We start from the raw sequence: 27899 nt of genomic DNA on the forward strand, positions 1-27899 counted from the left end.
GCCCGCACAGACTGCGCAGGGGAATGCCAGAAAGCGGGTGCTGGGAGGCCTAGGATTTGCCAGCTTCCGATGTGCTCCCTACTGACGCCGAAAATGTTGTGCCGAGGCGTGTGCAGTGGTTGCATTGCGATTCCGGACACCGTCTCATTTGACAGTTTCACAGGTGCCGATACTGCTGTACTGACATACGCAGAACTCGACGACGGCGAGATCATTCCTCAGATTTCTACTGCGCTGCCGGATGATGACTCTGAGTCGGAAGATGGCACACGATGTGCTACGCTGCCGTCGCATGCGGAGCGTGTGCAAGCGGTGACTGCTTTCAACCGCCTATAGTGACTGTACGACCCTCTCCGAGATTCAGGCTGATCTGACTGCGCGTAAATGGAACAGCATGCAACGGCGTATTCACGATTTTTTCAAGCCTACTGCCGAGCCCGAATAAGTGCGTGGAAATAAAGGATTTCTTTTTCTTTTTCTTAATCTGCTTTTTCGGACACCTGTTTATTCGGATATTTCTGCAGTCCCCGTGAGGTCCGAATAAACGGTCGGCGACTGTACACAGTTCGATGAAGCGCACGTGCCGGTTGCTCTTCTGAAAGTTAGTCAAGCGGCGGTTCCTCTAATACAGACTACTACCCAAGTGCTGAATCATAATGTACCGTATTTACTCGATTCTAACGCACCCTCGATTCTAACGTGCACCTGTTTTCGGCGACCAAAAGAAATTAACGAATGCATAAAAACGGGGGGAAAAAAACCACTCTTGATAGTAACGCACACCCGTTTCTGTGACCTAAAAAAAGTCCTTTACAGCACTGCGCACCTCATTCTTTCATACAGAAATATAACTTTCCCTCATTTGTGAAAAACAAAGATTTACTCCGAATGCAGTAAAGCTGTGATAAACAAAAAAGCCGCAGTTCACCCGAAAGGCAAAGTATTGATTACGATAGCAAATTAGTAGACAGCTATACGAAAAGTAAGGATAGTAGTTTTATCAGCCACATAAACTTTTAAACATTCACTTACTAGCGAAATTAACAAGCATGGTGTCACACACGCACAATGTGAACACGCCTCACTCATGACTGCGGAAACTCTTTACCAAAACACTGGAGCAAAGAAGTACGGTAACAGGAGCAAGGGAATTGGCCTTTGTGCGGCCTCTCACTTCAACGCGAACTAAGCGACGAGAACACAGCATGGTGAGCCTAGATGCGTAGACTCTTCTTTCTGCTGCTGATCGCTTTCAAGATAGGGGCCGCGCAGCCGCACCGTATGTACCAGCCACAGGTGCAGAACACCTCTCCTGTTTGCGCCAGTCCCGCACGCAAGTTTCGGGAACTTTGAACGCCCGCGATTCTGCCTGATTTCCGTCCGTCTCCGCACACGTGATTGCTTTACTTTTAATTGCGGTATTGTGATGAACTCGGCACGTCTTTGCAGTCAGCACTTCCATGCTGATAGAGCAAACACAGAAAATGGGAAGATGGACGGTGCACTAACCTAAGCCAAAGGAAGCATTGCCTAAGCACTGTGGGAGATATGGGGTTTTCCTCCGTACTCTTGGGACAAAGGAACGACAACACAGTAGTGCAAACAATCACAAGGGCATTTATTGCACCTTTCATAGATCAATGCCTGCTAGCCGAGTTGCTATCCCCAAAACATGCCGATGGGCGCGCGACAAATCTAGAAGTCCGACTTACCGCGACCGCATGGCGAGCGAATATGTTCGCCCCATGCTGGATCCCAACGCCTCGTCGTTCGCGTGTACAGTCACGCCAACGGTGTCCAAGGCGGCCACGCGAGATGGTCTCGCAGAACCATGGTCGGCGCGGCACGCGGGCGGCACGTCCGTCCGCGCTCGCTTCCCGAACCCGAAGAGACCAAGCGCCTTCCCTTTCGGCGCCCAAGTAACCCCGCAGCAGCGCGACAGTCGCGCCATCTCTCGCACCGCGCCTGTACCACTCGACCGCCGCGGGCATCACGCAGGCCACGCGGCGAAGCCGCACTACAGGAGGCGCGCTATGCGGGAAAAACATCAGGGGAGGCGCGAGGGTCGCGCATCCCCACAGCACACATAGTGCAGCACATGGAGGAAGCTACAGCAGCTAGACTCAATGTGCGTACGAGGCAGCCATTTTGAAATTCCGATGGCGATATGGTAACGCAGGTTTAGGGTCGTATTTAATTCTAACGTGCACGCAATTTTTGGCCCCATTTTATCAGAAAAAATATGCGCGTAAGGTTCGAGTAAATACGATAATTACTGCATATATTTTAGTGGGCCTCTTCGATTTTCCACTTCTAGCTGCCCGTGGGCTGCCAGAGCCTGCCAGAGCCAACTAGAGCGCCTTCGTTTTTCTCAGATTGCTCCATCAACTTCTGTCGCGTGTTACTCTTGCTGGACGGTTCTGGCTCCAGAACAAGCCAGGATGATTTTGGTCTGGCTGCTCTCTGGAAGTTCTCTGGCTAGCAGACAAGAAAAAGAGGCGTTGAGCGCTCGCCACCATCTTTGTGGTGAATTTACGGATTACAATGCAGGCACTTGAGGACTTTTACCTCGCTCAGCCAACTGGCTATGTGGTTATGGTCGCCTTCTGATTGCATTACTTCTAGCTTTATCTCTCTGAAGTTCTAGCGCACCATGCCGCCTAGGCGGTGCCATATGAGCAGCGGCAAATGGTTTGACGCTTTCTTTTGTGTTTGTGTGTGCCCTGTGGCTTCTTGAAGGACTTTCATTTAACGTAAGAAATGAATAGCCAAAAATATCATATCAATACCCCTTTCAGTAAAGAGGGCCAGATGTGAGGCAAGGGCTGCTTGGTGAGAATGAAAAGATTTGAGGCACGGGCAGAAAGTGGACAAGATTTGCACTGAGTGCTGTTCAGTGTAAAAAGGAAACAAGTCATGTGCATACCTTGTCACGCACAGGCCCAGTATCGGTAACATCGCGTTTGGCACACAAGGCACGTCCTGCACGCAGCAAGTCCTCGAACTCGTCCTTGCGCAGGTTACGCTGATTCATGGCGTGCTCAAGGCGTGGCTGCTCTTCGCCCTCCACGGCTTGCAGCACACTGGCAAGCCACTCTTCAAAGCGGTTCGCCATGCCAGTGAATTGGTCCAAGCAGCTTGACACCTGTGCAGCACATGCACACACTGCCTTGTGAAAAGGGCAAGCTTCACGGGCAAGTGGCAATGCCTCAGCACAATTCTTTATCCTAAGTAATGGACCATCAAGGCTGTCAACATTATGCATACATTTTATACATATCCAAGAGACACCACAAAACATAAAACAACCTCTTTGAAATAAAGGTCTAAATAAAAAAAAATTCAGTGCCTTGTAAGTGCATGCAAATTCACAGTGATAGGAGAGGACATGCTTATGAGCTGCAGTTTTGCACACATTCACCAACTACTGCTATGCATTCTCTACCTCGTTTGTTACAGAAAGCCATAACACCGGAGAGGTTCTTTGAGAGCACGGCCACAGGCAAGAAACCAAAACCATCAGCTGGGACTCGGGCAACGCCAGAAGCATCAGCAGGTGGCACAAGTCATGGTGAAGAGTTTTATGTTAGGAGGCCCTCCAAATAAGGAGTCCCGTATGTCACATGAATATGCAAATTTATTTTGTAGAATTGTAGACTACGAGTACAGTAGCCATAATCTATGCATGCATCAAACAAAAGGTTAGTTCACCTGCTTTGCCCTCTCCAACCCACTTACTTCTCAATACATACTGTGCAGGAACCTAGAGAGCTATTGATCAAAATACAAGCAACAGTATTAACAGAATGTGTCAGCAAAGCTCAAGAAGATATAAAACAGGAGCTGAATTTCTGCTTCCTCTATACCTGACCTTTAGTATGATACAGCAAGAAGCCTTTGTTACGAGCTCAATGTGTCCAGCAGGTTTTGAATGTGTAACTGCCAGAAACAAGTTGGTTCACTTGCCTCGTCAAGTAATTCACCCCTCCTTGACGACTTGTCAAGTACTTTCTCGTAGCGGCTATTGATGTCTTTGAGCTTGGCCTCCACTTTCTTGGCCAAGCGAGCATTGCCAGGCAGCTCCCGTGCTGAAGCATTGAGAGCATCTATAAATGGACGCTGACCATCGATTTCTGACCGCAGCACACGGTGTTCATGAATCTGGAAATTGAAAAGCAATAGATTATGTTACAGAGCCCTTGTGCATAAATGCAACGATGGTACAGCAATTCCTTGCAGTACAATGAATAAAATGCATCGAGAATGACCTGCAAGCTGCTGTTCAGCCATAAACCTATACATAACGTGTAAATAAATTCTTCCATATGTTTAACATGTGTGTCATCCCTGTCACAATATGTTTGAGACCTTTCTCTAATGGTGGCTCTAATACTGCCGCTACAGTATCACAACGTTTGTGATACTGTAGTAGCTTGTGACACTGATCTTATACTTGGTCATATGGTTCTGCCTTGCACAGCAGACTGTCACTATAGAACCCAATAACATCCCAGAGGACACAAGTTATTACAAAACTCTCCTATACCTGGGCTATGGCATATGTCATAGCTCGGGTATAGTTTCTAGACGATAAACTGCCTCTCTCGTAAGTTTATGTCAGACACATATCTTTATTTATTTTCATATGCAATGTAACTAACAGTCGGCAATTGACTGCCTCTGGTGTGACTGACAACCCCAATGGCACTCCTCACCTGCTCATCAAGACGATCCCTCATCAAGCTGGCAAGCTTGGCGCTCTGGCCCCGCTGGGTGGCCTCGAGCTCATCAAGCAGTCGCAGCACTCGGTCCAGGCCATCTGCAATGTCCTGCGACTGCACAAGTGCAGTCTGCAGCTGTTTGCTGCGCTCGCCCACAAGCGACAGCATCTGCTGGTACACCTCCTCCAGGTTGCGCACAGCCTCCTCGACAGCAGGTCCACCAGACGGTGGCAGCGCCTGCGCTGCCTGCTTCGCCGTCTCGATCAGCCGCCCCTGGCCGACTGCCTCAAGGTGGAAGGCCCGCACACGTTCCAGTTGCTCCTGGATTGCGGGTGGCTCAGCTGCCGTCGGCTCCTCAAGCAGCCGCTTGGCACTGCGCTGTGCTTCATTTAGCCAAGCTGTGGCCCTCTCCATGGCCTCATGGTAGGCACGCTTGCGTTCTGTCAGGCCCGAAAACTGGTCCCCGAGCTTGTTTACACGGCTCAGTAGGTTCTGGTATTCGGTGCTCACGTGAGACACCTCAGTGCGAACCTCACTCTCTGAGGGCTCCAAATGGCTCAGCCTTTGTGGCAGGCTTGTGCGGTGGTCATTCAGCATGCGGAGATATTCCTGGAAAAAAATGCAACAGAAACCAATGAGCTCAGTTAAACTTCTGAGGGCTGCTTGTATGGCGAAATAAAAATGAATTCCAAGGAACAGCAACAAAATGTTGGGAAATTTGTGCATGTAAACTGTACATACATGTGATCACTACTGTGAGCTACGTTGTAAAAGTTTGTTGATAGTTCATTCAAGTGAAGTTTAGTTAATTGGTTTTTTACCATATGATACCGAGCACAGAGCTCGCACAGTCTCAGGATACGTAAAGCAAGGCAATGCATAAAATTGGCTTCAGTTCAGATCTCAGCTGAAATTTCAATTCTGCGTTGCATCAAACTGCACCTTGTAGACACAGTAAGCATCCAAGGCAATCAAACAATTCTGCAGATATTCCATTGACCGTGTCAAAAACAGAATGCTCACCTTAGACTCATCCACAAACCGCTGGGCAGCCATGGTGATGAAACGAAGGTCTGCTTGGTGGGCAATCACATCACTAGAAAATGCCTGGGGGAAAGGAAACAAGGGGGGGGAAAAAGAAAAGAAAAGGAAAAGAAAGGAAAGAAAGAACGACCATCTGTAAGTGTCCTGCAGGGAAAAGACTTGGTCTGAAAAACTATGCCATAAATGCATGTTACCCCTTTATTTATTTTTTGCTTGCACAATTACACATTTTGGCGTTTATATTGCTGCATCCTTATATTGTGGCAACCATTTGCTGCTAGTGAGCAACTGATGCTCATTTCTGTAGTCTGGAGCTTTTAAAAAGTATTTTTGCCCACTTCTAATACTAGTGAACCTAGAAACTAAGCATAAACTCCAAATGTGGAATTTTGTGCATGTATGTAAGCCCAAAAGTCATTTATGAAAGTATGAAAACCCAGCAGCACAAAACAATTTCAATGTTCACAAACAATATCCTTCACCTGGTTGGCAGTGGCAAAAATGGCAAAGGAACACACTGCAGGTCCAGAAATCGAGGTTGAACATTTAACCACTTAACATCTAACCACTTAATATCACATTTAACTGCATTACTAGTAGGCATCAATCTCCACAATCCATTTGCAAATTGCAGTGCACTTATAGCAACAGCTGTTAATGACCAGATTGTTTGCTTTCTCGCAAGGAAACCAATAGCCTGAGGATGTCCCCTTTTTCTCAGTTTACGTTTTGCACTCTGTGCACTGGAGGAAGCACATGAGACCAGCAGCATCAGCCCTATTTAAACAAGTGTGGCGTGGGCATCAGAAACGCAAGGGTGCTATTAGGTCTTAAGCAACACATTTGGAGAGTCTAGACTAGAGTAGTTCCATGGCATTGTTCTCGGCTGACACACAGAAAATCCTGCATCAAATCTTGAGACGAGCTGGGTTTTTTTGTTCAAGAGCCTGTGCTACCTACTGCCACTACTGCCGCTACTACCACTACTACTGCTACTACCCCTACCACCACTGCTACTACTCCATGGTTTCAAGGCAGGGGAGAGTCCATAATAGCTAGCAAGGCAAAATAAAGCCAACACTGTGTTCACGCCACAGCCCTAAATAATGTGCTACATGATGCCTAACAGAATGGGGAAACCTGGAGGTGCACTCACTCTGTAGTGATCAGCATTGTCAGCCACATTCCGGATGTCGTCCAACAGTTCCTCATGCCTGGCCAAGACCTTGCGGGCATTGTCAAGCCATGTCCTGAAGACTTGCATCTCCCCCTGGAAAATAGAGCAGACATTGTTTGCTGTCCAATTTTGTCAGACTGTGTGTTAATCATGCTAAATTAATAACAGAGAGTCCAGCAGGTTAGAAAAATATGGCCACGCTTCTTTTACTCAGTAATAAAAACCATCTCACAACTACAGTCTTTCTGCAGGCCACTTAAATAATAAGTGTTCACCAACAAAATAGGTCACAGATGCAGCATTAAATGTTTGATTTATTTGACTGGGAGCCACATTCTCTATTAAACATCCCTTGTAAAATGCTGTGACAATGAGCATTCGTCAGGATGGTGTCAAAACGCAGTGAAAGTGATTCCTTAGTCTGAAATTTCTTGTGTGCATCTCGTGAGCGCAGGCATAAGGCTGACAGGAAGTGTTCTTTTCGTGATGTGTACTTATGCTGGTTGCATAAATGCACGCCAAGTGCAATAACTCTAAATGTGACTATTTCTTAATACTAAACCCAATCTGCCTTTTGTTCTATAGATGAGAGAACATGGACGTGGCACAATGAGCATGACACTCAAAAAATAGTAATAATAATCAAGGTGGAAATTGTGTTGACCACTTCAGGAGGCACAATCACATTTTTAAAGAGCCAAAACAGTAGAAGCCTCAACATCACAGAACTCCTCCGAGATTGAGTACATACTGTGTACTTGAGCAGCTCCTCGAGAGCGGCAGTCAGGCGTCGTGCAAGGCGCTCACTGCGCTCCTGGCAGAGCTCGAGGCGTCCACGACATTGGGCCAGGGGCCGCTGCAGGGCATCAGTTTCATCACGCGAAAGCAGCTCGTTGGAGGACAGTTGCCGGACCTCGTCGAACAACGACAGCACTCGCGGCTGCTTCAACTCCAGCTCCTCACGCAGGGACTGCGTAACAGGAAGGCCAAGATATTGTGTATAAATCAACATATCAATGTAACTATGAATTATATTCCTGGGACCAATTTTGGGAGATCTAAAAAATGAAGCACATGTTACAATCGTGGCACAACTTGAAACACTGTGCAGCAGCCACAGCTAAGGACTTAGAGATATGAAAACAGCTCGCATAAGTACTTGCAGGTAGGAGGGTCATCTTATATTCAGTTCCTCTGCTTAGCACTTTCTCACTTGGGCTTAACTTCAATATAGTAAAGAATTCAGGCCATTGACTTATTTGCCCTGATGCCGCTAATGTAGTGAGCTGCACTACTACGCTTTAATGAAATATGTTGTGGTGGCTTTTCGCATTTCACTTTTCACTAGATATAAGCACGTGTAATACTTTTTTTTAAGTCACCATGCTGATCCATGTGGCAGTAACATGTTAGGAAGTAAAGATAATGTTCCACCCCGATCGCAACCACCGCTGAGTAGAAGATGACTTTACATCAAACACAATGAAATCAGAGATAGCGACGACCTTTACATGTGATACCTTCTTCCTTTTGCGCATTTGCAACAGCGCCATCCAGGGAAGGCTTTTTACGTTTCTAGAACACACTAATCTTATAGAACCTAACAGTGTGAACAGTGTGTATCCATTCCGCTACAGATCACCATGGCACATACCTTTCTCGTGCACAACCCACGGAACAGAACAAATTCGGCACACATTACCCTCAACACTAAATTACATGGATCAAAGACGCATCGACGTTTTAACCCTATCTCGTAAAGCTATTTATTTATTTATTCGGTATACCTACATCGCCTGTACGGCATTATCGTAGGGGGGTTAAAATACAGGTGGTCACAATGGAAACATATTCAGCAACATCAAAAGAATACATCAGTATTCAGCTATTCATATATATCAGCTATTTTTGAATTCTTTATGTGATCGACTTGACCAGCACAAAGTCAACTTTTTTTGTTTCTTTTTTATAACGTGCGCACTTATGCGACTGTTGAAAAAATTTTCCTGCTGTGGAATATTTCGAACGTTTCCTTGTAGGAACTTGTAAAAACATCGTTTATGTTGTTACTTTGTTCCTGCGATTCGTGTTTGTTTCTTTGCTTGCACGTTTGTTTCAATGGAGTGACCGGAGCCTTGTGTCATGTATTCTGGTATCCCTTTTGTGCATGGCGTTTGAGTTTTGGCAGTTTCTGCATTTCTTCTTTTACTCGTTTATTATTACAATGGCAAAGCACAAGCCTTGTGCATCTTTATTCAATATGCCCAAACCAATGCTTATAATGAACTATTGCCACTGGAATATAATGTATGCTTACTTAGGTTTTTACTATATCTTTCTACGACTTCTCTACATTGTATAAGAATTTTTTTCTCTCTCTTTTTTTCTTCTCTGCACACTACCACTGCTGTGTACGGGTGGATGGAGCTTTGTCAAGCTGCGAGAGTGCAGCTTTTTTCTCCAACCACCTTTTTCTTTCGCTGTACATAGCGCAAAAAATAAACTTGATTGATTGATTGATTCTAACAGGCTGGTCCAAGAATCGTTTTACTTGTTCAGCATATCATAAGCCAACAAACATTAACACCAAGGACAACAAAGGGGAAATTACTTGTACTTTCTGAATGAATTAAAGAAATGATAAATTAATGGAAATGAAAGTGGATGAAAAATCAACTTGCCACAGGTGGGGAACGATCCAACGCCTTCGCATTACGCTACTTGTCTTATGTTGTCCTTGGTGTCAATGTTTGTTGGCTTCTTATGATCAGGCCCCTCGGTTAACCCCGTTTCTTCTCGTTTACTTATCCAGAATCACTTCCGATGTGATAAGTACATAAGCAACACAACTACATTACAAATATTTAAAGGGGCCCTGAAACACTTCTCTAACTAATTATCGGACGGCCTTAAAGTATGTCCTCCAATGCTGCAAAGATTTTTCGAATCCTTCAACTGCAAGTGGAGTTATCGTACTGATATCTGGCTTTCTCTCTCTCTCTTTGTTTCGGCTAGTGCACTGCAAGCTACACAGCGGAAAGCCAAGAGGGCAAAGCCTGGGCTGAAAGTCGAGTGTCCCAATGGCGAAAGGGCTCGTTGTGGTGTGGCAGCCGCGGTAGACTGTGCTGCGCAGCACGCCACTGCCATCTCGGAAGCAATGTGCAGCGGACACAGTTATGTGCAGTGGAAAGATGAAACTATTTCTATGTCCCTGTAAGATAGCAATTACATATTACTGAGAATGTTCTCAGAATCACGGAATCGGCCATTGACCTTGGTCGGCCAGCTGCTTTCTATGTGACGGCATTGTGGAAGCAACAGAAAGTGAACGTTCACTGTTTTTAGCCGGAGATCGTGAATTCCTTGCTGCATACAGTGCAATAATATTTGGCTCGCATCTTCACGGAGCCTCGTTAACAGATTGGCAACATTTCTATGTTCAAAAGGTGTTTCCGGGCGCCTTTAATAATAATGACAAACTAAGCCCCCTTGTTCTATGCTTGTTGATGTATGATTTCTAACAAGTTCTCCCCTCCATACCTTTATACAAGCTTTTCCTCATGTGGCATTGTCACTAGCAGGACCTCCTCCTCTGAAGCATTTTCTGTTCTGTGATCCAAGCTGATAGAGCAGTGGGCAAATCCAAGCTTGTCGATTTAGATCAAGCAATTTTACAGCCACAATATGTAGGATAAGAAAGAGGATGACAGTGTAACTGCAACTCCTGTATCTGAGCTATGTCCTACAAGTTCTCGCTGTCAAAATGCCCGTACAAGACCGCTCATCTGTTTTTGCTTCTGCGGGAACTAGCCATCATTACCTTGGCAATTGCCAGCTGCTGTCGCAAGCTCTCCAAGTTCTCCGAGACAGCACCAAGGTTGGCAAGTCGCAGCTCAATGTCTTCGATCCACTGGGACAGCTGGGCAATCTCTTCGTCACAGGTCTTGCATCGCTCCTGCGCTGCCGCCTGGCAAAGAAGGCAGATCAAATCACTACATGCAGCTCCCCAACCAAAGCCCAGTGGTGACAAAAGTTATGTGATGGGAGGGAGGACCAGTTAGCTGCTGAACCCAGGAACCGATTGGACCATATAAAAGGGTGCGATGACTGTCCACAGTGCAGAGCCATCTCCCTTACCCTGTTGAGGGCCCGGTGGAAGACATGAGTCAAGTGCTGGAATGGTTAGTAACAAGATCAGGGATGAGGTGTCGTCAGTTGTGGGACACAAGTACAGTGCCTTCATTTCAACCCACAATGGCTGGACCAGCCCCCGAAGCCAAGGTTGCCTTGGAACAGTGGCGTGACAGGAAAGCTTGGCTGGGCACTGCAATCGTCTGCTGTGCACAGTCTGCACCCCTTTTGTCACAAGCACAGGAAGTACTTTGATTAAAGCCTGTGCTACCCCATGCTTGGCAAATCCAACTGTGCTGAGCAGGAGGATCATACTGGTCAGTGAAGCAGCAGGCTCCTTTCTTGTGTGCCCTTCAAAGCATATTCATTCAGACAGTGCAGGCAAAAACGCAAGTGATATGGAGTGCAGTGGCTTTTACCAAAGTGCAGTGCTGCCCACATCCCAGCCCCCTTACCCTGTCTTGCGTTGGGTGGAAGAGAACCGTCCGGCTTCTGTCCGCCTGCGGCCTGCTCGCCTGAGGGTCTGCAAGGCCACGAGCTTTTGAATCTGTAAGTGGCAAGCTGCCTTCTGCACTTTGATCAATCCAGGAAGGTAGCTGTTGCTGTTCAGTGACTGGCAACCAGTGGCCTGTCCAGGGACACAACAGCAAGCCCTCTGCCGGTCGATACAAACCATACTCAAGAGCTTCAGCCAGTGACAATGGACTGCATGGTGTCACAAAAATGTGACGTGCAAGCGCATCCCCAAATGAGATATGGCCACATTCTGTGGCCGCTAGGACTGTCCCCGTTTCCATGTCCAGGATTCCCTCTTGTATGGCATCTTGCAGGCTTAGAAGCCTCTTGCCCAAGGTGTCTTTCACAAGGAAGGAGCTCTGGTCCAAAAAGCCATGCTTGGAGGCACCCAGCAATGTAAAAGTGCTGCTGCATGCTTCGTCAGTAACCTGGCCAGTCTTTGGACATAAGCTGCCTTCTGATAAGATAGTATCAAAGCTTACAGGCTGAGGGTGAAGAGGCTGTGCTTGCAAAATGCTGTGGCACTTGATCCTTGTTGATTGACCACTGGTAGGTGGCCTCTCTGTTGGGTTCTGCATCTCTCTTTTGGTGCCTGGCATCTGATCAGTACCTGATCTGGCTTCAGCAGAGATTAGCTCTAAGCTAGGCAATGAAGAGGAAATGCATGTTTCAGGAGACAACAATGCATCGCTAGACAATTGTAAGCTAGACTTGCCATGATTAAAACCCGGACTTAGTTCAACCAAAGAGGATGGCAGCAAACTCTTTTTCCGCACACTTGAGGAATCCTTATGACCAGCTTTTCCTGCTCCAAAGTTCTGCTGCAAATGAACAACAGCACTTGATGTAGCTCCATGAAAGCTCCCACTTCGCTGCCAGTCATCTTGATATGGTCTATTTTCGGCAATTTCTACTCTAACCGCATCAACGCCATCATTTGCTGTTTCAACATGAACAACCACAGAGTGCTCTTGAAGACTCATTTCTACAGAATCCAAAGGATATTCTTGCTCACTGTCATCCTTACAGTCGTCGGGTACTGGTTTCTTCTGGTTTCTTATTTGACGTCTTGTTGCCTTTCCAGCACAGCCATGCCCAGCTAACTGGGTTGATGGACTTGTTTGAACTTTGGTGACATGTGTTGCCCTGTCGTACTCTGTGTGGAAAGCCACCTTACAAACAGCTTTGGTAGGCTCTGGCAAGTCAAAATCTTTGGCAGTTTCATCATTTGTATCTTTTACAATGACTTCAGTAGTGGAAGGCTGCTGTGCCTTGTCAGAGTACTGATGGTCATCCTGGCTAGGGGAAGGAACATTCACAGCAATACCAGACGAGTCTGAAATGGCTGCCTTGCAATTGTGATCAGTGCCATTGCCAGCCAAACCAATTACATCCAGCTGACCAGGTTCAAGGTGCTTTTCCTGCAGGGGATTAGTCATGGTTACATTATCAGACTTGGAATACAGTGGGATCCCAATTGCAGCAAAACTAGTAAATTGCAAAGATGGCATGGAATGAAACCGAATCTGTCGTGTTTTTGGAGACAAGACTGCAACCTCCCTAGAAGCGAAAGTTGGATCATGAATTTCAGCACTCGTTTTGAAAATTGGAGAAGTCAGCTTCTCCAAGACGCAAAAATGAGGTTCAAGTAATGACTTCGAAGGTGCCAGCACAGCAAGAATTGGCTCTATACTATCCTTTAAATACGTTGACATCAGCTCTGTCGTAGAACCGCTAGGTGAAGATTGCTCCTTGACGGGTGATGATGGGCATGGCTGGAGCTCTTGTTCAGCCTTGATGATGGGCAACATTTCAGCTGCCAACACTGTCTCTTGCACAATCTGCCGCTGCAGTGGGAACTTCAGCTTTTCTGTCTTTTCTATGGCTGACTGGGCTCGGGTAGTGCCTTTTGATGAAGTGAGCTCCTGTCGTGATGCCAAACTGACACCACTGCGAATGCTAGGCTCTATGGGTTGCTTTATGGAAGGAACAAAGCCTGGAGTCACACCGGTGCGTGTCCTGTCAGAAGTCTTCATACCTCGCTGCAGGTTGCCAATTTCAGTGCCTGACCTTAGTTGACTTTGATTTTCTGCAGAACCAGCTTGCGTGGACAATGAGAAAGACGGGCCATCGCGGGAAGTGACAGCACCCCTGCTGGCTCTGAAAGCGGAAGCTGCAGATTCTTGCAACATGCTGTGCCTATCAAGCAGACCACGACTCAAGGCATCCTTAAAGCCAAGAAGTTCTGATGACCTTGGGTCCAGGAACTTGCCACTATCTTCATCAAAGAGCTCATCTGCAAATGCCTGGCCAAGGCTTAATGGCATTTTGGCATATATGATAAGCTTGGTGAACACTGCTTTGTAGAGGTTCAGGTCACGTGGAGTGTAGCGATTCCGCACAGGGTCCACCACACCGCTCTCCACGGCTCTAGCAAAAGTAAGAAATTGACCAGTCTCTGCATCCTTCACGTAGCTATCACGAGTTGTTACTATGCCCAGCTCCAGTGCTTCCTCCAAGTTCAAATAGGAGCCCTCCACTGGGTGCAAAAGTCGTCCAGAATCTGGGTCACAGAAGCCAAGCTGTACTGCTTCAACCAGGGTCAATGGCTTCTCCAAATCGATTACAAGGCCTGTTTCAAGAGCCTTCACAAGTGGAACCAGTTGCTGTCCATCCATTAACAAACCCAATGACAGCTCTATCAGCCCCAACCGGCATGCTTCCATAAGATGCATTGGCTCCTGCCCAGGCTGAGGTAGAAATGGTAGAAATGGGTCAACAAGCCGGCGCATCACCACTTCGCCAAGGGAGACTGTGTGGCTCAGTCCTCGTAAGCTGAAACGATTTGAGGTTTCAAGATAGCAACCCTCTCTTATCAGCCGCTGAAGTGGAGTGCTCGGCTGGACATTAAGCACTAGGCCCTCTTTAAAGCAAGACACAAGTGGAATTAAAGCTCCATCTTCAGTTACATATTTTGAACAGTCTTGGTCAATTTTTCCTTGAGAGAGTGCCTCTGACAGGACCAAGGTACGACGTGTGTCATCCTTGCTTTGAAGTACCCTAGTGGAAGTGTCATCAAGCAAGCGTTGTTCAAGCGCATCTGCGAGCGTGAGCATGCAGCCACTGGCTGGATCCATCCAATGGCCACTCTGATCATCAAAGAGCCCCAATGACAAGGCCATCTTGAGATTCAGGGGTGGCGAAATGTCCAACAAGTGGCACCTTTCAAAGGCCAACTTAAAGTCCATGGGCCCTCCAAGGACTCTGAGAACACCTGCTCGATCGTCCACTAAGCCACAATCCACAGCTGTTGAGAACGGCATCAAGCAGCTTCCTGAAAAGACCATAGTCGAACCAGTGTTCACAAAGCCTGACCGAACTGCATCACGAAGGCACTGTGGTCGTTCACAAAATGGGCTGCATATAAGTCCGGTAACGGGAGAGTAGAAACTTCTCAGCACAATCTCTAACAGCGGCAAAACCTTGGCTACGGGCAGGACCAACCCCCTGCCCATGGCTTCATACAGGTCCACAGTGATATTGCATTCAGTATCCAACACTGTCCCCGCAATAGGGTCAAGAAGACCCGCACCAACGGCCTCAGTCAAGGACAGCATCTCTCCACTGTGGGCCACTTTGACAGTAAGCACATCTGGCTCGAGAATGCCTTCAAGCACAGCATCCTGCACAGTGAGCGACGGTCCTCTTCCCCCAGGCCTGCGTAGTGTGCCTGTGCCAGAGCAGTACAGGCCAAGTGCCAGGGCATTTTGCAGAGGCATGGGTACAGCTGAGTCGAGCAGGAAACCCCAGTGAAGGGCTTCATCAGCAGTCAGCTGGGGAGGACCCAGCCAACAGCCACCGGCACCTTCTAGGAGACCCAACCGCACTGCCTCAGCACACGAAATCAGGCGACCCTCGCCTGCCCATACTCGCAGACGCTCCGCATCAATCAAGCCTGCTCGTACTGCACTCCACAATCCGACTGGCCTCCCTGTACTGGGGTCTCGGATGTCCCCAGATGGGCACTTCGACTTGTCTGCCACCAGGCCCTGACAGATGGCCAACTCCAGAGGCAGCAATGCCACACTGCAATCATTCACGTTAACTACACCAATCTCTATTGCACGCACAAGTGGAATATGTGTGTTGCTCTCAGGGTCCACCACAACTGTGCCAAACCCATCTATGATGCCCTGCTGAACTGCTTCCAATATGTTTAGCTGTTCCTGCGAAGTGGGGTGAGTGAAACATTTCAAAGTTTTGTCGTAAATGCCCCTCTCCACGGCAACAGGAATACTCAGTGCCTGACTATCTGACAGCAAGTACCCAGATGCAAAAGCGGCATCTAAGCTAAGGGTCGTTCCTGTGAAAGGGTGAATGTAATAGTCAGAGTCCAAACTGCCAAGGTGGTTTGGTAGCTCTGTCAAAGGTATGACATTATCCTGCTCTCTTGAGTAGACCAAAACAGAAGACGGACCTATAATACGATCACAAAGTGCTTCGTGCAACCCAGACACACCCTGCAGCAGTGGGTGATAAAAATTTACCTTTTCTTGGTCAAAGCTGAGCCCGCGAATAGCCTGAGCTAGGGTCAGCCGCCCTGTCTGGGTGACAACCACGGTCTCCCAGACAATCCAGCCCAAGACACTTGCTTCAAAGAAGGAGACGGGCTTCCTTGTTTCTGGGTGCACCATTTGCCCTGTCTCTCTGTCCACAATGTTTCGCTCCAGAGCTTCCTCCAGTGTAATCATCTTTTTAGCCTTAAAGTCTTGAACAGCGACATTGGAAAAGTCAACAAATTTTCTGGCCACAAATTCAGCAAAGGAGATTGGCTTCTTTGTCTTGGGGTTGGTGAAAGTCTTGAGCTTTGTGTTGTACATCCCCTCAGAAGTGGCAGAGTCCAGCGTAAACTCAGGAGCCACCAGATCCATGACCACTAGCTCGTTCATGCTACGCACCATCACTATGTTGTCTTCAGTGACCTGCCCTGTGGCCAGCGCATCCTCCAAGCGCATTGTTCGTCCCGAGCTTGGAATAAACACCAAAAAGTTCCTAGGTGCCATTGCATCTCGCTGCACAAGTGTACGCAGGGGCAGTTTCTGCCCTACCACCAGCTCTGCTTCGTAGTCCTTCCGGTACTCTGTGAATGTCTGTTTCACAACCACTTCAGTGCTACTGAAAGTTGACACTTCAGTAGTTGGCAAAACTTCTTCCTCAGTTCTAGCTAGGTGACCTGGTGGCATCTTAGCCGGTTCTTTCCGATCTGCAGGCCTGGTGGGCAATTTTGAAGAATCTTCCCTTGGTGGAGATTTCGGGGAAGTTTCTTTCATTGGCGGTCTAGAAGCAACTTCCTTGGGTGGAGACTTTGGAGACGTCTGCTTGGTTGGAAATTTTGTAACTACCTCCTTGGTTGGAGACTTCAGCGAAACTTCCTTTGTTGGCAACTTTTGTGCAACTTCTTTAATTGAAGAAGCTTCGCTTGGAGGAGGTCTTGAAGCAAGGTCTCTAGTTGGAGACTTTGAAACAACTTCCTTGGTTGGAGACTTCAGCTTCACTTCTCTATCTGGGGATCTTGGAACAGCTTCCTTTGTTGGAGACTTAGGAGTGGACTTAGTTGGAGATGGGGAAATATCCTTAGTTGGAGACTTTGAAACCTCCCTGTCTGGAAATCTTGCAAATGGTTCCTTCTCTGGAGATTTTAGAGCCACTTCCTTTAAAGGAGACTTTAGGACTTCTCTGTCAGGAGATTTAGAAAATGCCTCCTTATCTGGAGATATCGGGAAAGCCTCCTTGGTTGGAGACTTGGGAGCCACTTCTCTGGTTGGAGACTTTGATGCAACAACCTTAGAAGCAGGCCTTGAAAGTACTTCTTTAAACGGAGACTTTGAAGGAATTTCCTTGGGTGGGGATCTCGGAGAAATTTCTTCCCTGAGTGGAGATATTGAGGTAACTTCCTTTTGTGGAGACTTCGGTGTAACTTCTTTCGTTGGAGACTTGGCTGCAGCTTCTTTCGCAGGAGACTTGGGTGCAACTTCTCTCGTTGGAGACTTGGCTGCAACTTCTCTCGTTGGAGACTTGGCTGCAACTTCTTTCGCAGGTAACTTGGGCGCAACTTCTCTCATTGGGGACTTGGGCGCAACTTCTCTCGTTGGAGACTTGGGTGCAACTTCCTTCGTAGGAGACTTGGGTGCAACTTCTCTCGTTGGAGACTTGGGTGCAACTTCTCTCATTGGAGACTTGGGCGCAACTTCTCTCATTGGTGACTTGGGCGCAACTTCTTTCGTAGGAGACTTGGGTGCAACTTCTTTCGTAGGAGACTTGGGTGCAACTTCTTTCGTTGGAGACTTGGGTGCAACTTCTTTCGTTGGAGACTTGGGTGCAACTTCTTTTGTTGGAGACTTGGGTGCAACTTCTTTTGTTGGAGACCTGGGTGCAACTTCTTTTGTTGGAGACTCGGGTGCAACTTCTTTTGTTGGAGACTTGGGTGCAACTTCTTTTGTTGGAGACTTGGGTGCAACTTCCTTGCTAGGCGACAGCGGACTAGCTGCAGTCCACTTGCTGCCTGGTGACTCAGGTCGCACTTTCCTGGCTGGCCTCTTTGGCACTGCAGATTCTTCAGCAGAAATTACACCTCCAGCTTCAGTAGCACGGCCAGGTGAATGTTGCTTTGAAGGAGCCAGACGGCCCTTAACCTCTTCAGGTCCATAATCAGTCACTGTCCCAAATCTCCTTGGCAACATTGGAAGCAAGGGCGCATCAATGGCCACCAAAATTCCAGATCTGATGGCCTCCCATATGAATAAGGGTTCACGGCCATGCCTTGCAAGTTTTTCAGTTTCAGTGTCAATGTAGCCTGAGCTGATACCATCTTGAACAGTGAAAACACGACCTTCATCAATGTCGAGCAGCACTGTGCTTAGATCTAGATATCCGGCTTTTGTCACTTCATCAAGGCTCAAAGGCTGGCTGCTGCCTGGGACCCAAAACAAATGCATATCATCATCATAGTGAAGTTCAAACAGTTGAATGAGGGTGTACTTGCCAGGCTGTAATGAGCCTGTGCTGTCACGAGCTAAGAGGTGTGTGGAAAATGCCTCAGCAATTGGAATAGTGACACCATCTGCAATGTACAGACCTCGCTCTAAATCAACCAAACCTTGCTGCACAGCTTCCAATAAAGTGGGCTTTTCTATAGATTCCTCTACCTGAACAATACCAAGTTCTTTAGCCTCATCTAAAGAGAAAACCTCACCAGTGTCCACATTTTTCACCTGACCTGGTTGTGGCATAGTGTAACCAGGCCTGATGATGATGGTAGTGCCTCTAATTACTGTAGTATGGTGAAGCACAGGAGCAATGTATCTGATGCTGTGCTCCACATTACCATAAGACCTGAATTTTGACTTGTCAAATGGCACAAGCTGCAAAAGACCAGAGTCCATTGCATCCTCTACTGACACATCTTGCCCAGTAAGAGGGTTCCTCATGTTGAAGGTAGTTTGGTCAATCAAACCCTGGTCAATTGCTTCACATACATGCAGGCTATCCTGTGTGGGGATTGAGGGAGTCGGCAAAAGCAAGCCATTTTTAATGGCCTCCTCCAGAGTCATTATTTCTTTCGAGACTGGGTGAGTGTACGTGTGCTCAGTCACATTAACGACACCCCGACGCAATGCAACAGGAAAAGTTAAGGCAAGCTTTGGTATGGGAACCACGGACTTGGGCGTGTCGAGCTTGTCAAATACTTTCAGCTTCCATACAGCATCAACAAGGGTCACTAAAGTGCCTGGTGCCACTGCAAGAGAACCAGACTCCTTGTCAACAACCTGAGAGACAAGTGCCTCCTCTAGAGTTATTGGAGACTCTGGCCCTGGTACAGTAGACATCGGGTTAGCAATGTCGCAGAGGACTGCCTCTTCCAGTGTTAAGAGAGTACCAGTCTCTGGATGCACAATCCGCTGGGTTCCTGGCTCCACAAGCCCTTGTTCCACAAGCTCAGGCAGCGACAGTGGCCGACCCACAGGCATGAGCACGTCCCCTGTGGTAACATCTACAAGACCTGCAGCTTCTGCTTCACTTTGAGGCAACCAGTGCCCTTGCTGAGGTTCTAGCACTAAGCCTTTGTCTGCAATTCCCCTGTTCCGGGCTTCTGTAGGGCTGAGTACCAGTCTGCGCACTTTCTGCAAGGTAGGTTGCTGGGATGTTGTTGCCCTGCCCAGCGTAACCTCAAAGCGCGGCACAGCATACCTCACTTCTTCTACATGTTTGCCGGCAACTTCTCTGGGAGCACTGAGCAATTCTTGGTATGCCACTGTGCTGCCCTTGCCTGAACCCTCAAGACAGGTCTGTACACTAGTCACAATGCCAGTCACATTGCCCCGCTGGAGCTTGGCTGCTGTTTCTGGCTCAAGGCGGCCCTCCTCAAGGGCCTCAGCGAGCGTTGTGGTCTCCCCAGTCACAGGGTCCGTGACAAGCACTGTGGTTGTGGTGTGCACACTCTGCTCGGTGGTGGTCTTTGCACTATCCTCTAGTTCTCTGGCAGCTTCTTTGTCGATAAGTCCCAAGGCCAGTGCTTCTTCCAAGGGTACCTCTCGGCCAGTAGCAGTATCCCTGATGTGCAAACTTGTGTGACGAACCACTTTGGTGATTTCGCGGGTAGTACGAATCGGCTCTGTGCATGTAGCCGTTGCATGAATCATTTCATCAGTGGCCGATTCTCGAAGGGCTTCAATTGCCTTCGCTCCCAAAAGAAGTGGTGCGCCGACAATGGCAAGCATGCCTGCTTTGACAGCTTCTTCAATTTTCCACCTGTGGCCAGTATTTTTGTCAGTGTAAGTGTCAGCATCTAAATCTATAATACCTTTCCCAACAGCATCTTTTAACTTGATTTCGTTTTGCCCGCCTGCTTCTCGAATAATTACTTCATTTTCTGGGCTGCCTTTCAATATGCTTGCAACTCCCGATGCTGTGCCAGGTGCCCTTTCTGCAGGTCTCCTGAAGCCGTTGCCTGAAAGTTCCTCTGTTTCAAGGTCAGAAAACTTTGGGAAGTCTTGCTTAGGTGCCTCCAGCTCTCTTGCTTTCACCTCTACTATGTCTGGTTGGCCAGCAACCCTTGTCACATGGATAGACCTCGTTGGCCCATGCCCAGGGGCTGCACTATCTGGACGTTGTAACAGAATCACAACTTTATGCTTGATTGCCTCTTCCATGGTCCATGTTTGTTTTGTCTTTGCATCACGATAATGTCCAGTTGCACTAAGCAGATTCTTTTCCAGTGCTCTCGTCAGTGTAAGGGTTCTCCTCGAACCAGGCTCAAGTACAGTTGCTGAATCAGAATTTACGATCTGCATTTTCAGTGTCTCTTCTAAGGACACTAGCCTGTCAGTGCCTGGTATAAGGAACAGTCCTTCCTTGGCATCAAACAACCTCTGTTCAATTGCATCCTTCAGATACCACCCACCAGAAGGAATGTCGAGGACTTCTACTTCAAATTTATGCTGTCTGCTGTCAATGGCTTCAGGTGCCTGTTCATTTGGCGGGAATGCTTCTGCAGTTTTCACTGTTTCTGGCACCCTCTGTTTTGATGGGGAAGCTTCGCGACGCTTTGGTTTGGATAGCATTTTTCTTGATGGTGAAACATCTCTGCCTTCTGGTACTTCAGGCAGCTTCTGTTTTGGTGGGGACACATCCCTGGTTTCCAGTTTTTTGGGCACTACCTCCAATGGGAGTCCATCTTTTCTCTGCAGCATCTCAGGCACATTTCTTGGTAGGGATGCATCTATCTGTCCTGGTTCTACAAGCACTTCTTGCATAGAGGGAGACTTTTCTGCATTGTCAGGTGTTTCAGGCATATTTTGTGTAGGCAGCCATACATCTTTGCTTTCTGGTCTTCCAGGTGCCTTTTTTGTCGGGGAAACATCTCGCTGCTCTAGCATTTCAGGTAGCTTTTTAGCTGGAGATGCCCCTCTTGTCTCTGGTGTTTCATGTGTTCGTCTCACTGGGGATACATCTTTGTGTTCTCGTGTATCAGGCGCCTTCTGCTTTGATGGAGATGTGTCTCTGCTTCCAGGGGCCCCAGAAGGTTTTTTTGGTGGGGACTTATCCCTGCTTTTTGATATCACAGGGCTTTTCTGTTCTGGTACAAAATCTCTGCTTTCAGTCTTCTCAGGGGTTTTCTCCAGTGGAGGTATATCTCTGTTCTTCGGCACCCCAGCTAACTCTTTAGATGGAGACAGATCTCTCCCCCCAGGTGCCTTTCTTGATGGCGAAACATCTCTGACTTTCGTCTCGGGTGTCATTTGCCTTCCTGCAAACAGAACTCTGGCTTCGAGTGTTTCCGAAATCTGCGAAGTGAGGGACCCATCAAAGCTTTTCAACTGTTCAGTCTCCCTGTGCTCTGGTGAAATCCCACTTTTGTTTTCCTCTTTGCCTAGCAATGTATCTAGAGGACATACAATTCTGGTCTCAGTGGTTCCTGGGATCTTTTTCCTCGATGGGGATACCTCCTTTTTCTCTGGTAAACCAGGAGCCTTTTTAGATGGTAATTTGCCCTCTGGTGTTCCAGGCACCTTTTTCAGTGGGGATACATCTCTTGCCTCATGTGTTCCAGAGGCCTTAGGTGGTGAAGCATCTCTGCCTTCACGTCTGCTAGGCACCTTTTGCAGTGAGGAAGGACCTTTTTCTTCAAGCTTTCCAGGCTCCTTTTTAGAGGGTGACATATCTCTGCCTTCTGGCATTTTAGGTGCACTTCTTAAGGGGGACACCTCTTTGTCCTTGTCATCCAGTGTGCCAGGCGTCTTCTTGAGTGGCGACACATCCCGCCTCTCAGGTGACAAAGGCATGTGTTTAGGTAATGGCACATCTCCTCCTTCTAGCATTTCAAGTTCCTTTCGCACTGGGGACAATTCTCTTTCTTCTAGTGTTCTCGGTGGCTTTTTTGATGGGGAAACTGCCTTATCCTCTGTTACTTCAGGTGTCCTTCTTGGTGGTGACATATCCCTCATCTCTGGCGATCCAGACACCTGTTTAGATGGCAACATATCCCTTGTTTCGGCTGGTCCAGCCGCCTCTCGTCCTGGTAAACTTGCTCTTTCCTCTGATGTTCCTGGTGCATTTCCTTGTGGGGACACCCCTCTGTCCTCTGCCGTTCCAGGTGTCCTTTTCGATGGCAACACATCCATCTTCTCTGGCAATCCAGGCACAAGTTTAGATGGCAATGTATCCTTGGTTTGTTGTGTTCCAGGTGCCTTTTGAAGTGGGGACATACCCCTTCCTGCTGACGTTGGAGGGATCCTTATTGCTGAAGAGCCACTGCTTTTTTCTGGCAATCCAGGCACAGGTTTCGAAGGTGACACTTTTCCTTCTGGGCCACCAGGTGCCTCTCTCCAGGCTGACACTTCTCCTGCCTCTGGCATTCCTGGCACCATTTTTGGTGGGGACACATCTCTTCCTACTTGTGTTTCAGGCACATTCTTTAGTGGGGACACTCCTTTTACTGGCATATTAAATATTTCTTTTGTTGGTGACACCTCTCTGCTCTCTGGTGTTCCTGAAACTTGCCTCAATGGGAATACCTCTTTCCCCTCTGGAGATCCTGGCATCCTTTTGGAAGGGGACACTTCTCTTTTCCTAGGAGACAGAGGTGCCTCTTTAGGTAGTGACACCTCATCCTTCTCTAGCGACTCTGAAACTTTTTTAGATGGTGACACATCCTTTTCCTCTGGTATTCGAGATATTTCTGGTTGGGAAACATCTCTTTTACCTGGTGGTGCAGGTGCCTTTCTACGTGGTGACACATCCCTGCCCACTGGTGTTTCAGGTACCTTCTTCGATGGGGATGCATCCCTTTCCTCCGATGTTCCAGGCATCCTTTCAGGTGGTGATATGTCTCTGACCTCCAGTGTAGTGGTCACCTTTTGCAGTAAGGACACATCCTTTTCATCTGTTCTCACAGGCACTTTTTTCACATGAGACACATCTACACCTCCAGGTGTTCCAGGCACGTTTTTGAGTGGCATTAGATCTCCTTCCTCTTGCGTTCCAGGCAACAACTTCTGTGGCATTGCACTGTCATCTGGTGCTATAGGCACCTTTTTATAAGATGTGTCTCTTTCATCGGGAGCTCCAGGTATGTCTTTTTTTGGAAACCCGCCTCTTTGGTCTGTTTCTTGCGTCAGCTTTTCTGGTGTAGTGCCATTGTCTGCTGGTGTTCTAGCAGCCATTTTCAATGACGGCACCTCATTTTCACCTTGTGATACAGGAATCTTTCTTGCCGGTGAAAAATCTCTCCTTGCCAGAGCTGAAGGCACCTTCTGTTTAGATGATGTTTCTTCGATTTTAGGTGTCTCAGAAAGCTCCTGTTCTAGTGAAAGCTTACCTCTGCGTCTTGGTGATTCAGACATCCCTTTTGCTGGTGACACATCTTCCCTGTTGGGTGTCTCAGGCTTAATTTTCGAAGGAAGGATGTCTTTATCATCAGATGTTTCTGCCCACTTCCTCAATGGTGACACTGGTCCTGTTTGTCTGAATGTAGAAATGCTTCTGTCTTCCACTGTGAACACAGCTTCTCTAGGGGCCTCGTCTTTGATATCATGAACACAAATAGTTTTTTTAGCTGGTGATCGATCTCTCCTTTCAGGTGATGCTGGAGCCTTTTTTGTAGGAGATGCATCTCTTCCTGGCACTGTGCCACTAAAAGGAGACTTTTCTTTCGAGGGCTTTTTACCTTTGCTGTCTTGCATTGTCGGCTCCTTCTGTTTCAATGGAGATATATCTCTGCTTTCCACTGTTTCAGGCATACTCTCTTTTGGTGAGAGATCCTTAATTTCTGGTTTGCTTTTTGATGGCGACACCTTGCTTTTCGGTACTGCAGGGCACTTTTGTCTTGGTGGGGATGGTTCTAAAGCTCCAGATTTTTTTACTTCTGTGCCACCATTCAGATGCACCCCTGGCCGGTCCTCATGGCCATCATGCATTCGGGATTCTTCAAGGGTTTGCTCTAGCATTTCCTCAATAAGCACAGACTCCTTACTTTCTGTAACGTCCTCTGACAGCACATGTTCAGTAAACGGCTCTCTTGTTTTCACAGGACTGCCTTCTGATGGTTTCTGACCCAAAGGCAGGCCTTTTCTGCCTTTAGCTGGAACAGTTGGTGAGGATTGTGTGCTTTGAGCCTGCTCCGATTCCTTAGTTGGAAAAAGTTTCTCGTGGTGGGAAATGTCAACAGTCTTTGTGGACGTTTGGGTCACTGAGACTCTTACGTCTTCAACACTCTTGTGCTCTGAAACATCGTGTTTGTCATGCAAGGTTCTCGAGACTGGTTTGCCTGCAGCAGCTTCAGGCTTTGCAGGCCTCTTCATCTGCGCAGACTGTTTATGGTCAGCAGTGGGTTGTTCTTTGCCCTTGGCAGGAGTTTTCGTTGGGCTCATTTTTCTTATAGGAGGGGATGTGTCGCTAGGCTGCTTGCCGACTGTGCTTGTGGGTACCCTGTCCTTTGCCTCCTCACTTTTCTTGTCAGGCCTGTCCTTGTCTGGGCTCCTAGATCGAACTGTGTCATGGCCAAAAACATCTCTTGTGTCTTCGTCTGACTTTTCTTTCAGTGTGTCTGCGTGGTGCATGTCATGAACAACCTGAGACTTCTCAAAAAATTCATGTCTGGATGTTACGTGGTAAGTAACAGTGTGTACGCTCTCTTCCTCATCGGCAGTCAGGGATGGTGCATGAGTAATAGGAACTTTGCGTTCCTTTTGTGGCCTGGAGAAATCCTTGGCATCAGCAGCCTCTCTAGACGGCGAGCCTTGGGTCTTCCTTCCGGGTAAGCCAGCATCTGTCACAATGTGCTCCTGTGGGACATCTTTTATTAGCTGATCGACCTGATCTGCAACGTCGCCGTGTTGTCCTATTGTGAGCAAATGTGTGTCAATAACCCTTCTGCTGCTATGCAACACAGTTCTTTCCCCAGCCACGTCTTGTGTGTCATCATACATCAGGTGGGCCTCAGTTCTACGAACGGGCTCTGGGGTTATAGGCGTTCGCTTGGCGAGGTCACCTAAGTCTGCAGGCCACTCCGTCTCAGGACTGAGCAGGCCACTTTGCACAGCTTCCTGCAGTGTTTGATCCTCTGCAGTCAGCGGTGCATCCTGAGAGCCATGTGATGAAACAGTAACATAGCGAGTGATAGTCTTGGTCACAGTGGCAGTGCTTACTGTGATTCTCAGCAGGCCGCGCAGGAGTGCTGCTCCCTCAGGAGTGATTACACCCTTTGCAAGTGCCTCCTTCAAGGGGATGGGAAGCTTTGTTTTTCTGTCTCGTATCTGGCCAGTGTTTGGGTCAATCAGACCCTTAAACACGGCATCTGAGAGCGTCAGCTCTTGCCCACTGTCATCCTTCAAGCCAATTCTCCTGCGGAACATTTCAAAAATTTGTGGCTGCATAACCTGCTCTTCAACCAGCTTTTCAAAAGGAATTTTTCGCCCTGTATCCTTCCATGTGAGAACACCAGTTTTGGGATTCAAAAGGCCTTGTGCTACAGCGTCATTGAAACTGAGACTCTCACCTGATATGGGGTCCTGGAAGGCTGAGACATTGAATATTGTTTTTTGACAAACCGATGTAACAAGGCCAAGGCGCACTGCCTGGCTGAGAGTAAGCACTTCACGTGTCACCAGATTGACAAACTTGCCATCTGGCGTGATGACTCCCTGTGCGAGGGCTTCAGAAAGTGACAGTGCCTCCTGAGTTCTGGGGTGCACAATGCACTTGACATACGGGTCCAGCAGACCAATAGCAATGGCTTCGAGAAGAGTCATCCAGGTGCCTGTCCAGGGATTTTTCACCTGGCCATCCTCATCTAACAGACTGCGGTCATGGGCATCCTTGAGAGTCAAAGGAGGGGTCAGCAGCTGTAGCTTTCGTGCCTCAGCCAGTGTGTACTGCTTTTGTGTGGCAGCGTTTACATATCGACCTGTATCCGACAACAGTCCATCATGAAGGGCTCGAGGCAGCGTCACCAAGGCACCCTCACGTGTGTCCACAACTTCTGCAGTGTCTGCAGACAGAAGGCCCTGGGCAAGTGCCTCTCGCAGTGTGTACCAGTCTCCAGAATGCTGGTCTCTCAGCTTCCCAGTGGTATCATCCACCAGCCCAGTGTCTAAAGCGTGTGACAAAGTCATGCCCTCACTATCCTCAACTCGTTCTCGTACCAACCAACCCTTAGCAAACGCCTCGTCAAGTGATACCGGTATTCCAGTATTGGGATCGTTGATGAAGCCAGTCACAAGATTCACCAAGCCCCTGTCGTGCGCCTCGGCTAGTGACAGCTCAGTTACCCTGACCAAACGAAGCCTAAGCAAGTACACCACTTTCTCGCGCTTTATGATGCCGAGCTGAATGGCTTCCTCGACAGTGACTGGTCGGCCACTTTTGGGGCTCAGAAGAGTGGCCCGTTTGGGGTCATACAACCTTTTATCGATGGCAGCACGCAAACTCAGCTCAGTCCCCGAGGCATCTCTGATGCCACAGGGTTCCAGGAGAGCTGCCTTGAGCCTTGAATCGAGAAGCCCTTTGGCAAAAGCTTCATCCAAACTGTACTCTCGTCCTGTGGCAATGTCCACAAACACCCAGCGATCTGTCCTCAAGGCACCACTTCGGACAATATCTGGTAAAGCCACTTGATCGGCTGCTGCTTCCTCAGCATGTGGTGTCCGGGGTGCACCAGTCTCAGTGAATGTCCTGGGAGCACTGGTCTCAGTGAAAGTCTTGAACTCCCTCGTCTTCGTCAGCGTCTTGATTGCACTAGTCTCTGTCAGCACGGCAGTGCACTGGGAAGAAAGGAAAAGACGTGATCACCGAACAGCTCAAAAACCATCAAGCAAAACAAGCAATGCCAACTTTTGAAAAAAAACTTAAGCTATAATGACCAGCAGTTGGCCGCTACAGTGGAAACACAAAATGCTCACATGTGACATGAGGTGCAATTCCTTGGGCTGCAAAGTTTTCAAATAAAAGGAAATTTGTTCTAATGTTATAAGACCTTAAACACCCTTTTTTTTTACCCTTGAAGACCAAGACAGTTGCAGCTCTACAAAATTTGGCAGTACTTGAATGTAATTCAAGATGCAAATTTGATGTACTGAAATACAGAAAGGAACCTTACATTATATGTGGACTATTACTGCAACTTCCACACGTCTTTGACCCCGAAATTATTATATTCTCCTGATGCTGAATCTGGTATAATTTCGGAATGGCTACATGCCTGCACAGCTTAAAATTGGAACTAGCCTCTCTCACTAAAAAATCAACACCCAGTA

The 27899-nt window shown here is 47.9% G+C and overlaps 2 protein-coding genes across 11 annotated transcripts in view; both read right to left on the reverse strand.

Annotated features, from left to right (window-relative positions):
• Positions 1 to 27899, reverse strand: part of shot (dystonin-like protein short stop) — a 306414-nt gene that overhangs the window by 89106 nt on the left and 189409 nt on the right. For 8 of the 10 annotated variants that reach the window (XM_055068483.2, XM_055068486.2, XM_055068482.2 and 5 more), the window contains 8 exons: positions 16137 to 27407; positions 10763 to 10909; positions 7694 to 7912; positions 6922 to 7035; positions 5745 to 5828; positions 4716 to 5330; positions 3967 to 4161; positions 2927 to 3145 (listed from right to left, as the gene is read on the reverse strand). In XM_055068483.2, the coding sequence (XP_054924458.1) occupies positions 2927 to 3145; positions 3967 to 4161; positions 4716 to 5330; positions 5745 to 5828; positions 6922 to 7035; positions 7694 to 7912; positions 10763 to 10909; positions 16137 to 27407 (12864 nt within the window). The remainder of the gene's footprint in view (positions 1 to 2926; positions 3146 to 3966; positions 4162 to 4715; positions 5331 to 5744; positions 5829 to 6921; positions 7036 to 7693; positions 7913 to 10762; positions 10910 to 16136; positions 27408 to 27899) is intronic. The other 2 variants (XM_055068490.2, XM_055068489.2) reach the window with 1 other exon arrangement.
• On the reverse strand, positions 10916 to 16128 carry LOC140213281 (uncharacterized). The gene has a single exon (XM_072284429.1). The coding sequence runs from the start codon at positions 15366 to 15368 to the stop codon at positions 11442 to 11444; it is 3927 nt and encodes a 1308-aa protein (XP_072140530.1). The 5' UTR covers positions 15369 to 16128; the 3' UTR covers positions 10916 to 11441.

The sequence above is a fragment of the Dermacentor andersoni genome, chromosome 9 (assembly GCF_023375885.2).
Source record: "Dermacentor andersoni chromosome 9, qqDerAnde1_hic_scaffold, whole genome shotgun sequence".
NCBI lineage: Eukaryota > Metazoa > Arthropoda > Arachnida > Ixodida > Ixodidae > Dermacentor > Dermacentor andersoni.